The 15771-nt window shown below is 36.4% G+C and overlaps 1 protein-coding gene across 1 annotated transcript in view; it reads left to right on the plus strand.

Annotated features, from left to right (window-relative positions):
* Nucleotides 1–15771, plus strand: part of EYS (eyes shut homolog) — a 1808075-nt gene that overhangs the window by 1278746 nt on the left and 513558 nt on the right. Inside the window, 1 exon segment of the mRNA XM_030809409.1 lies at nucleotides 1413–1645. Within this exon segment, the coding sequence (XP_030665269.1) occupies nucleotides 1413–1645 (233 nt within the window).

Consider the following 15771-nt stretch of genomic DNA (forward strand, 5'->3'; position numbering starts at 1 on the left):
ATTGTTACAATCTGTGATGAACACCATAAAGAAGAATTTCGGGTTGGGAAAGAACTGACCTGCACATTAATGTATCAGTAAAATATAAATTATCTATTTCATTTTCTTTAAATCTTTTATTCCAGTAAGTTGACATTAATGTGTATAGTAGATATAAAAATAGCTTTTTAAGTCTCTAAGATCAGCTGGGGAATGTTTGAAGTGACTTCTTTTGCTAAGGTTTTATCTTTATGACAAGGTATAAAATAAAAATTTCTTATGTTTGTTGATTTTTATTGCACAAGGATTTTACATTGAAAAGATAATTATCTCATTATTATATTAAGTGAAATTCTAAAAACCTTCCCAGACAGTATATGAAACTCATGAGTATGCTGAACGCATTAATTCAACAAGTTTTCTTAAGTATTATGAATAAAGATTTCTGATAAAATGAGAAACTTTTGTGTGGAGGGAGAAAGAAAAAACAATGAATATATACAACCTAAATAGTAGAGGCTACACATAAAATAACTATACTACAAGCACATGGTAAATGTTCTAACAATGGTACAAATGAGATGTGGAATTTTAGACAGGAGAGAAACATCAGTTTCATCTTGTTGGGCCACGGACAAAAAAAATAGTGCAGTCGTGGGCTTAGCACTGTAGGTGAAATTCAGATAAGAATTGAGGAATAACAATGCATAAAAAGTATATTAAACAAACTTCCAAAATTAGGAAATTTCAGGGTCTCTAAGGAATAGTAATCTTATTTGGTTTGAGAGAATTTAAGGTACTTATTAGGAATCATGATAAAGTAGGCTGGAAGAGCAGGGATGAATCAGATTGTCAAGGGCTTTTGAATGTAAAAGTAGGAAATTTCACATAATTCAGAGAGACTTTTGTTGTTGTTCATTATTTATTATAAAGAAAAAATTAAACTGGTATTAAGATTTGTAAAAAAAAAAAAAATTAGGGAATATTTGTGGGTATTTCTAAGGTACCTGTTGGATAGCTCCCAGAAATTAATGCTAAGTCAGACTAATGAATGCACATTTCTAGTAGTTAGAGATCCTTCAAGTTCAAACAGTTTTAGCATGAAGATGTAATATGACCTAATTCTTGATCTTAGGCTCATAAGATTTGAAACAGCTAAAGGAGGACTATGTTTTTTCCATAAAACAACTGACAAGTTTGTGAAGGTTATTTCTTCCACATTTCTTACTACTACAGGGTTACGTTATGTGGCTCAGAAATTTTTAACATTTACAAATCTCATAATTGTGAAAAAAACATGATAATTTTATTTGTCCTCAGTTAAACCTTGATCAGTATTGGTTTCATTTTCTTATATTAAATCAAATTTTCTATTATTTCTATTTATGTGCTTTTACTTATATTTTGTCTTCTGGTCTGTTTATAAATCACAGATCCCAGGGATTTATGCTGTCTCCAACAGCCTCCTTTGTTGATGCTTCTGATGTGACACAAGGGGTTGATACCACGTGGACTTCTGACAGCCCCTCTGTTGCAGCACCCTCTGTGTGCCAGCAGGATGTATGCCACAATGGAGGCACATGCCACCCCATCTTCCTCTCCAGTAGTATAGTGTCATTCCAATGTGACTGTCCACTACATTTCACTGGCCGCTTCTGTGAAAAAGGTAATCAATCTTCATTACCCTTTTGTATTTCTTTTTAAAAACCTCTCCAGAGAATGGACAGGAGTTGAAATGTATTGTAAACTTAGTGATGGGTACTAGCACAAACAAGAAACAGCCGTATAATTTTATTTAAAAATAAATTCTGATTGAATACTTGTAGAAGCAAACCTAAGATTTTTTGCATTAGGAATGCAATTCAACATATATTTCCAACTGCCATATAAAATAGAAGTTAAAATTCGTAGTGTTTTTTATGCAGCTACTTCTAAAATTATGGTGAATCTTTCCTGTGTTTCCATAGAGACAATTAGGTTCTAATTAATACTATTTTATTGTTTAATTGCCAAATAGCCACATTTATGTACTTCATATGCAAATCTTCGTATTTGAATTTAGTGTTTAAGAATAGTACATTAAATTTTGATGCTTAAGAATATGGTTTTAACATTAATGAAGCTTCTAATGAATGAAAAATATATATTCTCCTATTGTCAACATCTAATAGCCTCCCAAGACGTTTTCAGTTAATTAGGGAAATGCTAGACAACTAAAGCCAGAAACACCCTGGACAGATTACAAAGGCATTAAGTCATGTGCAGCTGACTGGTTGTCCTTGCACTGATAGCTGAAGTGTCATTATGTCTATACAACTAATCTCTAGTTCTAAATTAGGGAGGAGGGGATGGGGATTACTATTGGATTATGATTCAGATAGCAGATAATTTTATTACTTGTCCAAGACTGTATTTAATAAATCCCCATTTAAGCGCTAAAATGTGGGACGTCCTAATGTTAATTCAGAGGGGTGTGTGTGTGTGTGTGTGTGTGTGTGTATGTGCATGTGTGTGGATGTGGATGTGTGTGCATGTGTGTGTTATTCCATCCTTCTTCCACAATGACTTTGTGTGACTGTGAATGTTTAATATCTAGCTAAGTAAGCAAGCAAATACAGTAAAAGGCACAGAAATGGAAACACAGTCTATTTTCATGTTCCTCTTAAGACATCATATAAGTATTCTTCAAAATGGACTTTATCTATAAAATGCTCTGAAGATACATCATTATGGCTTGATTTTTAGAAAAGTATTTCAAGTGTTTGCAAAATGTCATGTTGTTTGCTTTCTGCTATAATTTAAGGCCATTTATATTATATTCTATGAGTAGAGAGATCTAGGGAGATAATTTGGGTTGTAAAACTGTTTTAGATCTACATTTAACTATCTAAAACTCTGAGAGGGCTTTTTATCTTTTTAATTTTGTGCTAGGTGGAGTCTTAAAAAATACTCTTATTTATTAATTTATCTTTTTTTATTATTATACTTTAAGTTTTAGGGTACATGTGCACAATGTGCAGGTTTGTTTCATATGTATCCATGTGCCATGTTGGTGTGCTGCACCCATTAACTCGTCATTTAGCATTAGGTATATCTCCCAATGCTGTCCCTCCCCCCTCCCCCACCCCACAACAGTCCCCAGAGTGTGATGTTCCCCTTCCTGTGTCCATGTGTTCTCATCGTTCAATTCCCACCTATGAGTGAGAACATGCAGTGTTTGGTTTTTTGTCCTTCTGACAGTTTACTGAGAATGATGGTTTCCAGTTTCATCCATGTCCCTACAAAGGACATGAACTCATCCTTTTTTATGGCTGCATAGTATTCCATAGTCTATATGTGCCACATTTTCTTAATCCAGTCTATCGTTGTTGGACATTTGGGTTGGTTCCAAGTCTTTGCTATTGTGAATAGTGCCACAATAAACATATGTGTGCATGTGTCTTTATAGCAGCATGATTTATAGTCCTTTGGGTATATACCCAGTAATGGGATGGCTGGGTCTAATGGTATTTTTAGTTCTAGATCCCTGAGGAATCACCACACTGACTTCCACAATGGTTGAACTAGTTTACAGTCCCACTAACAGTGTAAAAATGTTCCTATTTCTCCACATCCTCTCCAGCACCTGTTGTTTCTTGACTTTTTAATGATGGCCATTCTAACTGGTGTGAGATGGTATCTCATTGTGGTTTTGACTTGCATTTCTCTGATGGCCAGTGATGATGAGCATTTTTTCATGTGTCTTTTGGCTGCATAAATGTCTTCTTTTGAGAAGTGTCTGTTCATGTCCTTCGCCCACTTTTTGATGGGGTTGTTTGTTTTTTTCTTGTAAATTTGTTTGGGTTCATTGTAGATTCTGGATATTAGCCCTTTGTCAGATGAGTAGGTTGCAAAAATTTTCTCCCATTTTGTAGGTTGCCTGTTCACTCTGATGGGAGTTTCCTTTGCTGTGCAGAAGCTCTTTAGTTTAATTAGATCCCATTTGTCAATTTTGGCTTTTGTTGCCATTGCTTTTGGTGTTTTAGACATGAGGTCCTTGCCCATGCCTATGTCCTGAATGGTATTGCCTAGGTTTTTTTCTAGGGTTTTTATGGTTGTAGGTCTAACATGTAAGTCCTTAATCCATCTTGAATTAATTTTTGTATAAGGTCTAAGGAAGGTATCCAGTTTTAGCTTTCTACATATGGCTAGCCAGTTTTCCCAGCACCATTTATTAAATACAGAATCCTTATCCCATTGCTTGTTTTGTCAGGTTTGTCAAAGATCAGATAGTTGTAGATATGCAGCATTATTTCTGAGGGCTCTGTTCTGTTCCATTGATCTGTGTCTCTGTTTTGGTACCAGTACCATGCTGTTTTGGTTACTGTAGCCTTGTAGTATAGTTTGAAGTCAGGTAGCGTGATCCCTCCAGCTTTGTTCTTTTGGCTTAGGATTGACTTGGCAATGCGGGCTCTTTTTTGGTTCCATATGAACTTTAAAGTGGTTTTTTCCAAGTCTGTGAAGAAAGTCATTGGTATCTTGATGGGGATGGCATTGAATCTATAAATTACCTTGGGCAGTATGGCCATTTTCACGATATTGATTATTCCAAAACATGAGCACGGAATGTTCTTCCATTTGTTTGTATCCTCTTTTATTTCATTGAATAGTGGTTTATAGTTCTCCTTGAAGAGGTCCTTCACATCCCTTGTAAGTTGGATTCCTAGGTATTTTATTCTCTTTGAAGCAATTGTGAATGGGAGTTCACTCATGATTTCGCTCTCTGTTTGTCTTATAGGTGTACAAAAATGCCTGTGATTTTTGTACATTGATTTTCTATCCTGAGACTTTGCTGAAGTTGCTTATCAGTTTAAGGAGATTTTGGGATGAGACGATGGGGTTTTCTAGATGTACAGTCATGTCATCTGCAAATAGGGACAATTTAACTTCCTCTTTTCCTAATTGAATACCCTTTATTCCCTTCTCCTGCCTGATTGCCCTGGCCAGAACTTCCAACACTATGTTGAATAGGAGTGGTGAGAGAGGGCATCCCTGTCTTGTGCCAGTTTTCAAAGGGAATGCTTCCAGTTTTTGCCCATTCAGTATGATATTGGCTGTGAGTTTGTCATAGATAGCTCTTATTATTTTGAGATATGTCCCATCAATACCTAATTTATTGAGAGTTTTTAGCATGAAGGGTTCTTGAATTTTGTCAAAGGCCTTTTCTGCCTCTGTTGAGATAATCATGTGGTTTTTGTCTTTGGTTCTGTTTATATGCTGGATTACATGTATTGATTTGCATATGTTGAACCAGCCTTGCATCCCAGGGATGAAGCCCACTTGATCATGGTGGATAAGCTTTTTGATATGCTGCTGGATCCAGTTTGCCAGTATTTTATTGAGGATTTTTGCATCAATGTTCATCAAGGATATTGGTCTGAAATTCTCTTTTTCGGTTGTGTCTCTGCCAGGCTTTGGTATCAGGAGGATGTTGGCCTCATAAAATGTGTTAGGGAGGATTCCGTCTTTTTCTATCGATTGGAATAGTTTCAGAAGGAATGGTACCACTTCCTCCTTGTACCTCTGGTAGAATTCGGCTGTGAATCCATCTGGTCCTGGACCCTTTTTGGTTGGTAAGTTATTCATTATTGCCACAATTTCAGAGCCTGTTTTTGGTCTATTCAGAGATTCAACTTCTTCCTGGTTTAGTCGTGGGAGGGTGTATTTGTCGAGAAATTTATCCATTTCTTCTAGATTTTCCAGTTTATTTCTGTAGAGGTGTTTGTAGTATTCTCTGATGGTAGATTGTATTTCTGTGGGATCAGTGGTGATATCCTTTTTATCATTTTTTATTAAATCTATTTGATTCTTCTCTCTTTTCTTCTTTATTAGTCTTGCTAGTGGTCTATCAATTTTGTTGATCTTTTCAAAAAACCAGCTCCTGGATTCATTAATTTTTTGAAGGGTTTTTTGTGTCTCTATTTCCTTCAGTTCTGCTCTTAGTTATTTCTTGCCTTCTGCTAGCTTTTGAATATGATTGCTCTTGCTTTTCTAGTTCTTTTAATTGTGATGTTAGGTTGTCAATTTTGGATCTTTCCTGCTCTCTCTTGTGGGCATTTAGTGCTATAAATTTCCCTCTACACACTGCTTTGAATGTGTCCCAGAGATTCTAGTATATTGTGTGTTTGTTCTCATTGGTTTCAAAGAACATCTTTATTTCTGCCTTCATTTTATTATGAACCCAGTAGTCATTCAGGAGCAGGTTGTTCAGTTTCCATGCAGTTGAGTGGTTTTGAGTGAGTTTCTTAATCCTGAGTTCTAGTTTGATTGCACTGTGGTCTGAGAGACAGTTTATTATAATTTCTGTTCTTTTACATTTGCTGAGGAGAGCTTTACTTCCAACTATGTGGTCAATTTTGGAATAGGTGTGGTGTGGTGCTGAAAAAAATGTATATTCTATTGATTTGGGGTGGAGAGTTCTGTAGATGTCTATTAGGTCAGCTTGGTGCAGAGCTGAGTTCAATTCCTGGGTATCCTTGTTAACTTTCTGTCTCATTGATCTGTCTAATGTTGACAGTGGGGTGTTAAAATCTCCCATTATTATTGTGTGGGAGTTTAAGTCTCTTTATAGGTCATTCAGGACTCGCTTTATGAATCTGGGTGCTCTTGTATTGGGTGCATATATATTTAGGATAGTTAGCTCTTCTTGTTGAATTGATCCCTTTACCATTATGTAATAGCCTTCTTTGTCTCTTTTGATCTTTGTTGGTTTAAAGTCTGTTTTGTCAGAGACTAGGATTGCAACCCCTGCCTTTTTTTGTTTTCCATTTGCTTGGTAGATCTTCCTCCATCCCTTTATTTTGAGTCTATGTGTGTCTCTGCACGTGAGATGGGTTTCCTGAATACAGCACACTGATGGGTCTTGACTCCTTATCCAATTTGCCAGTCTGTGTCTTTTAATTGGAGCATTTAGCCCATTTACATTTAAAGTTAATATTGTTATGTGTGCATTTGATCCTGTCATTATGATGTTATCTGGTTATTTTGCTCATTAGTTGATGTAGTTTCTTTCTAGCCTTGATGGTCTTTACAATTTGGCATGTTTTTGCAGTGGCTGGTACTGGTTGTTCCTTTCCGTGTTTAGTGCTTCCTTCAGGAGCTCTTTTAGGACAGGCCTGGTGGCGACAAAATCTCTCAGCATTTGCTTGTCTGTAAAGTATTTTATTTCTCCTTCACTTTTGAAGCTTAGTTTGGCTGGATATGAAATTCTGGGTTGAAAATTCCTTTCTTTAAAAATGTTGAATATCAGCCCCCCACTGTCTTCCGGCTTGTAGAGCTTCTGCCGAGAGATCAGCTGTTAGTCTGATGGGCTTCCCTTTGTGAGTAACCCGACCTTTCTCTCTGGCTGCCCTTAACATTTTTTCCTTCATTTCCACTTTGGTGAATCTGACAATTATGTGTCTTGGGGTTGCTCTTCTCGAGGAGTATCTTTGTGGCATCCTCTGTATTTCCTGAATCTGAATGTTGGCCTGCCTTGCTAGGTTGGGGAAGTTCTCCTGGATAATATCCTGCAGACTGTTTTCCAACTTGGTTCCATTCTCCCCGTCACTTTCAGGTACACCAATGAGATGTAGGTTTGGTCTTTTCACATAGTCCCATATTTCTTGGAGGCTTTGTTCATTTCTTTTTATTCTTTTTTCTCTAAACTTCTCTTCTCGATCATTTCATTCATTTCATCTTCCATCACTGATACCCTTTCTTCCAGTTAATCGCATCAGCTACTGAGGCTTCTGTATTCTTCACGTAGTTCTCGAAAGTTGGCTTTCAGCTCCATCAGCTCCTTTAAGCACTTCTCTGCATTGGTCATTTTAGTTATACATTCGTCTAATTTTTTTTCAAAGTTTTTAACTTCTTTTCCACTGGTTTGAATTTCCTCCTGTAGCTCGGAGTAGTTTGATCATCTGAAGCCTTCTTCTCTCAACTCGTCAAAGTCATTCTCTGTCCAGCTTTGTTCCATTGCTGTTGAGGAACTGCATTCCTTTGGAGGAGGACAGGCGCTCTGCTTTTTAGAGTCTCCAGTTTTTCTGCTCTGTTTTCTCCCCATCTTTGTAGTTTTTTCTACTTTTGGTCTTTGATGATGGTGATGTACAGATGGGTTTTTGGTGTGGGTGTCCTTTCTGTTTGTTAGTTTTCATTCTACCAGACAGGACCCTCAGCTGCAGGTCTGTTGGAGTTTGCTAGAGGTCCACTGCAGACCCTGTTTGCCTGGGTGTCAGCAGCAGTGGCTGCAGAAGAGCAGATTGTCGTGAACTGCAAATTCAGCTGTCTGATCATTCCTCTGGAAGTTTTGTCTCAGAGGCGCACCCGGCCGAGTGAGGTGTCAGTCTGCCCCTACTGGGGGGTGCCTCCCAGTTAGGTTGCTCAGGGGTCAGGGACCCACTTGAGGAGGCAGTCTGCCCGTTCTCAGATCTCCAGCTGAGTGCTGGGAGAACCACTACTCTCTTCATAGCTGTCAGACAGGGACATTTAAGTCTGCAGATGTTATTGCTGACTTTTTGTCTGTGCCCTGCCCCCAGAGGTGGAGCCTACAGAGGCTGGCAGGCCTCCTTGAGCTGTGGTGGGCTCCACCCAGTTCCAGCTTCCTGGCTGCTTTGTTTACCTAAGCAAGCCTGGGCAATGGCGGGCGCCCCTCCCTCAGCCTCGCTGCCACCTTGCAGTTTGATCTCAGACTGCTGTGCTAGCAATCAGCGAGACTCCATGGGCGTGGGACCCTCCAAGCCAGGTGCAGGACACAATCTCCTGGTGTGCCGTTTTCCAAGCCCGTTGGAAAAGCGCAGTATTAGGGTGGGAGTGACCCAATTTTCCAGGTGCCATCTGTCACCCCTTTCCTTGACTAGGAAAGGGAACTCCCTGACCCCTTGCGCTTCCCGAGTGAGACAACGCCTCGCCCTGCTTTGGCTCGGCTAGCGGAGGGTGCGCTAAACCGACTGTCCTGCACCCACTGTTTGGCACTCCCTAGTGAGATGAACCCGGTATCTCAGATGGAAATGCAGAAATCACCTGTCTTCTGCATGGGTCACGCTGGGAGCTATAGACTGAAGCTGTTCCTATTCGGCCATCTTGGCTCCACCTATTAATTTATCTCGAGATGGAGTCTTGCTCTGCCGCCCAGGCTGGAGTGCAGTGGTGTGATCTTGGCTCACTGCAACCTCCACCTCCCAGGTTCAAGTGATTCTCCTACCTCAGCCTCCACAGTAGCTGGGATTACAGACATGAGCCACCACACCCAGCTAACTTTTGTATTTTTAGTAGAGACAGGATTTCACCATGTTAGCCAGGATGGTCTCAAACTCCTAACACCTTAGGTGATCCACCTGCCTCAGCCTCCCAAAGTGCTGGGATTACAGATGTGAGTCACTGTGACTGGCCTATTTTAATTTTTTAATGTTAGTGTATCTCTACACTAACGTATTACACTAGTAATGACCCTCTAAGCCATCATTTCTCTCTGTCCCACTGAATCCCCAATTCTCTCTCCTTTAACTCTTTACCTAGTATCTTTAACACTTCATAGAGTAACCTGTTTTTTCCTCCAGAAAAAAAACAATGGAGGATTTTTGGAGTTAAGCAAGGTTTCACTGAGGTTTAATTGTATTTGATGTTTTGGTGGCAGAATATAGGAAAGTGACCTCAGGAAAAGAATTGGAAATCTACCCTATTTTTGCTGTACAAATTATGTTTTCATATTATTAATCATTTTATACTTCTTAAATTTTTAACTATTTTTCTTGCTGAATTTATAATATTTTAAAAACTAATAAATTGGATGTTTTGCTAAACATTAAGTAATCTATAGAGTATTTCTTTTTTAAAAGTACATGATAATCAGACACTATGACTAATATTTTTATCAATAATTAGTAATTACAAAATTGCATTTGAAGAATAACTTTAATTCATTAATACTGAGGCACATGACAAACTAAACAAAATTAATGTAATAGGACTATTTTTAGGTTATCATAATATTATCCATAATTTTTTTGCTGTTGCCTCTTTTGGAAAATGTTTCAGTATAGTACATAGAGGGCCATGTGATATGCATGTTCAGAACTGAAATTTTATTTGTAAATATTGAAGTGATGAATATTTATTTTTAACCATTTACTCTTTACATTTGAATAAAGTATCTTGCCTCTTTCTGTCATAAAGAAAGCCAGGGGCAGGATTGTGTTTTCAACCTATTGCTCTAAATGTAATTTGTGATGTTGTGTGCCTTAGAATCCACACTGACACATGTTGACTACTGCTACTGCCTAAGGTCTGTAATTCAAGAATCTGGTCCTAGATCGTCATTTTTTATAGCATGACTCAGGTTGGCCAGATGAAACCTGAATCATACTACATATGATGAAATTTAAGTGTAAATTTCAATAATTATTATATGCCATTTTCAAATTGTTTCAATTGCCTGGTAGAAAACTTGCTTTGGATAAACAGTCCCTAAATCTTCCCTATTTATATTTATTATACTTATATTTATATAACTTCTTAGAAATGTTCTTAGTATTTCAATTTACAGATAAATCAGAATTTACAGACAGAGTGCCATGAAAATAATTTTTAAATGAATCCCTTATAGAGTACAATCAACACCTAAAATATATGAACTTCTGCTTCAGGAGTGAAATTTGCATAATATTATTGTGAAGAGTCCTGATTTACCAGACACTGCACTGAGTGCTTCATACATCTTATTTCACTTAACCCTCAGAATAACCCTGCTGAAGTAGGCTCTCTAAATTACCCCCATTTACAAATGAGAGATATAAAGCCTCGAGTTGTTAAATTACTTTGTCAAGGTCACACAGTTTGTACATGGTAGAAATGGGATTAGAAGTAATCTTGGCTGACTCCAGATTTCACATTTAACCACCATGCTGTATTACTGTACTAGCTGGAAAATCAAATTTAATGTGATGGCATGATAAAATTTTTAAATTGTTCCACTCTGTCATCTGTTTATGAAAAAAAAAAATCTTTGCTTCAGGAAGAGAGTTTTCTTTAAAAAATAAAATTTCAAAAATCATCAAACCAAAGAAATTAAAGTTGATCTAGTAAGTTTTTAATGAAGAAGATATCATAATCCCCATAAAATTAAACTGAAAAACACATTAGGTGAGCCCAAAAATTGTGTCTGAGTGGTCGTATCTTTTCATAATGACTTCACTTAAACTAAAATATAGAAAGCAGATTTTAGAGTATTTGAATTTCGGAAACATCTAGACATAACTGATGAAAGAACATGACTGAAAAAATATATAATTATGTAGACATCTAGATATAAAGATACGTTAGAAATTGATTTTTCTTCCCAAGTCTCACTCCTTTTTACTTCTAGTTAATATTCTTAACCTGTGAAAGAATGTTAAAATGTTTTAACAACTTTCATGTTGCACAGCAAAATAGAGTTGTCAATTAAAGTATAGGCCTTAACTAAAATAGCACTAGATCCAGTAACACAGAGAAAGGGTTTCTGGAGCTATGAGACTAAGGAATGGGTCACCTACACACATATTTCCCATCTACTTGGCATTACATCATATGCTGCTCTACTTTATCAAATCATCCACATCCAATCAGCTAATAACATTGACTTATAGAATTAGTTTGATTTAATATGCTCTTTTTTTCTTCAACACATGCTATCTTAATTCATATTGGCTAAACCTTGTTGCCTACTTTATCATAATGATCCTACATCTCACCAAGGGAAACATAAGAGCATATATTCTTGCTTGGTTTTATATGACTGCATGCAGACAGATGGCTGTCTCCTACTGTAAAGTTCAGAATGACACATTTAGAATATCAGTGCCTTGTGTTGGGGAAAAGCATATGCCTCTGACTATTAATTATAAGATTAACATTTTTAAACAGCCCCATACTTTTTAGTGTTCTATAAAACAGTTTTATAAATAGTACAATAAAGGAGTATTTAAATGCCATACATTAACAGCAAGAAATATTTTATTTTAATTGATATTCTATCTACATATATTACATATATATTTAAAGGTTAACTGTACCGAGGAAATTACAAAAGTAGAAATAAAAGTGAGAGGCTTTACTAGGTGTTTTGTCTTGTTAAAAAAATAGACTGCCTTGATATCATTGCTTTTACCATAACTGGAATATATTAAAAGTGTACAAGAGTAGTCCGAATTTATTTATTAACTTTAAATCAGATGTCTGAGTGTCAGGCATTCCATAGCTAAGAAGGCAGGGAAACAGAGCATTAGTAAGATTCTTACAACAGTGATTTATCTCTTCCGGAGAACTGATGGTCTACATCATCAGAAAAGGACCAAGAAACAGGTGTTTGCCTTTTCAAATGTTAATATCCATGTCTGAAAATCTGCATGAAGTCAGAGAGCAATGCTGCATATTTATCAGTAAATGACAATGGCTGAAATACTGAGTTGTTAAATTGAAAATAAATGGGAATTGAAGTCAAGAACAGTGACTAAAAGGAGACAAGATTACCTATTATCAAAGACAGGGGATTTCATTTTTGAAGTCAGAGGTAGACTGGAGGTGTATAACCTGCTCTGCTCTTCACCATGAACTACTACATTCTCCAGCAGGGAACACTGGGCTCAGCTGGAGACAAAGACAGCCTGCTCCCTATTCTCGTGCTTCTAACTATGACACAATCCTCAGTGAGCTTAAATCAAGGTTTTGACAGGGCTGTGTTCCTTACTGGAGTATCTAAGGGAGAATGCATTTCCTTGTTTTTTCCATCTTCTGGAAGATGTCTGCATCTTTTGGCTCATGGTCCCCTCATCTATTTTCAAAGAAAGCAATGGCAGGTCTAATTTTTCTCATATTGTATCTCTCAGACCTACTCTTACACCACCCTTTACTACACTTAAGGATGCTTGTGATTATATAGGGCCCACTGAGATAATCCAGGATAATCTCTGTATCTCAGAGTCAGCTGGTTAGCAATCCTAATCCCATCTGCATCCCCAACTCCCCTTTGTCATGTAAAAAGTAAAATAGCCACAGTTTCCAGGAATTGGGCTTTGGACATCTTTGGGAGGCCATTATTCTGCCTACCGCAGGACCTCTGGTCATCTTTCAGGAGACTTACATGATTACACGGAAAAGGGAACCTATTGGGTGGATATCTAGTGTTCATCAAATTGAGGGAAGTAAATGAAATCAGCTTAGAAAATGTATCAAAGGATGTTCAATGTTCTGGAAAGCTAGCGAACAAGAGCTATAATGAGGCTGATCTATGAACAGACTGGTCTATCCGCCCCCAGCACTGGACATGTGCCATGTTCTGAGCCACTTGCTCAAGATTCAGAGTCCCAGGAGACACTCTGAAATTGTCTAATTGGCAAAACCTCAACCATATGCTAACCCACTGCCTGTGCAAGAGAAGGAGAGGAACAAGAGGGGCCATTTTTCCTTGAGCTTATGAAATAGTAACTAGACAATACAATCCACCAAGATATCACAAAACAGGCCTCTTCTTTATTTCAACACAAAAATATAGTTATTCACAAAAGGCATTCATAGCATGTGTGCACATTTTTTTTTCTCCCTGGATTTCTGTCTTTTATGTCCATTTATTTTGCAGAATAGTTTAGCAAAACTTTTTGTTGCCTTTCATCTGTGCAAACGCAATGTAAATACATCATCAAAACATTTCCATAAACGAAGATTTTTCCCTTTCTTATTTTCAATTTAGGTCATCAAGAAAAATATTTTATGGAGAAAATATTATCTGAAATGGTACTTAAAAGGATCTGTTTAAATGATACTTGAAAGAAATCAGAATGAACAAATACTTGAAGGAGAAGAGAGCTGTCTAGTTTGGTTTGGGAGCAGGGTACATATGGGATTGCCTGAGAAAGAAAGCTGGAAATTCAGGTATGACTCATATGGCAGAGAACCCTAAATGACAGATTAAAATATAAAACCATTAGAATGTTTTTCAATCAATCAAAAGACATAATGACCAGAATTGGACTTCAGAATGATAGATCTGAGAGTAGAATATAGAAAGGATTATAGTGGGGAAGAAGATGAGATGGGGAGAAAAATTGAGAAATAATTACAACAGGTCAAAAAATAGGATGAAAACTCTTTTAACCCTGATGCTTTCTAATAATTTGGAAGCATAGAAGATCTTTGTGTTCTCTTGTACAGAATACAGTATAGATTTTTTTAACCCAAAATTTACCAGACTGGATAAGGCTTATGTCCTTTCATGTATTATTTTGTGAACAAAAATATGTGGTATAAAATGTGATTATAGAAAACAAGTCACAGTAAAGGTCTTTCTTTTTGGCACTATCTTCTGCCCCACCTATTCACAGAAAAACTGAATTATATGCAGTAAAACTTGACCATGGCACAAAAGATATGGATAATAAAGCAAATGATATAGGCCTATTCTACAAAAGGTTACAGTCAAAGCAAGAATGATCAACTAGCTAAACATTTGCAAGTACATGTATGCATGCACACTAGGAAGTATGATTTATCTTATATTTCTAATTCAGGGATAAATTTCTTAACAGCCATGACTTCATTGCATGCATTCCTATTTGTTTTTAATACAATTATTATATACATCACATGTATACCCACACATAAAGATAATTTAACACATAAAAGATAAATAAAATACGTGTTTAAAGTTTTTGTAGAATTAAAATCATTCACTATTGAAACTAACATTTTAGAGGTGCAGAAACAATGTTCAAAAAAAGTTTAGCGACTTAAGTAAACTACTAGTTAAAGGCAAGTATAGAACTAGAATACAAGGTCCATACAGAAAATGTACCTCAGCATATGTTCCCCAGAGTTTTTCAGGGGTATATTCGAAGTTGAATTGCAAGAAAAATATATTGAGTTGTATATACTTTTAATAATTGCATAAACAGATAAGATACTAATGACCTCAATTGTACCAAATTATCTCTAGAGGATACATATTTTACTCTAGGTATAGAAACTTAGCATTTGATGAATTTACTAATTGTCCTTTTAATTGACAGACATGTTTAAAAGCATTTTTTTCTAAAATAAATTTGCTAACAAAAATACGAAGTAGAAAATATCATTATCATTTCTTATATACTGCCAGGGAAATCACTTTAAGTGACAATGGTTAAACAGTGGGAAGAATTAGAAAAAAATTGGTATTCAGTGATCATGCAACTTAATTTTTAATTGTTCCAGGACGGGGTGCACTGGGAGTGGAGAAAGGCCTTTTTAAAAATCTACAATGAGGAAATGCCATTTAAGCCAAAACTTAAAAAATAGAAAGTCACCAGAATTTTGAAAAGCAGAGGAAAGAATATTCCAAAGAGAATAGTGTGCTACCATGAACATGAGTATATAAGAATGATTTTTTATGAGTTTTTTTTTAAAGGAAAACTAAGTATCGATAATTTTCTTAGACTTAACTAAAACAAATTATTGAAGAAAAATCAATGCCTCTAATTTCATTCACTGATGTATTTTAAATTTATAACAAGCCTATTGTCCCTCATCTCATGAATTTTAATAAAGTTTTATAGCCAAATGCTAAATATGGCTATTTTTTCTGATACTGCAACTCATAGTCTTTCAAAGAAACCACTATGCTTTTCCATAGAACACATTATCAGAAAACTAAATTAATGGGGTTTAGTTGAGAATCTTAATGTCATTTGACATGTTAACATTTTAAATAATGGTAGAGGAACTACATTAATATTTTTGTATTATACTATTTACAATAAAATAGTA

The sequence above is a fragment of the Nomascus leucogenys genome, chromosome 3, assembly GCF_006542625.1.
Source record: "Nomascus leucogenys isolate Asia chromosome 3, Asia_NLE_v1, whole genome shotgun sequence".
Classification (NCBI taxonomy): Eukaryota; Metazoa; Chordata; class Mammalia; order Primates; family Hylobatidae; genus Nomascus; species Nomascus leucogenys.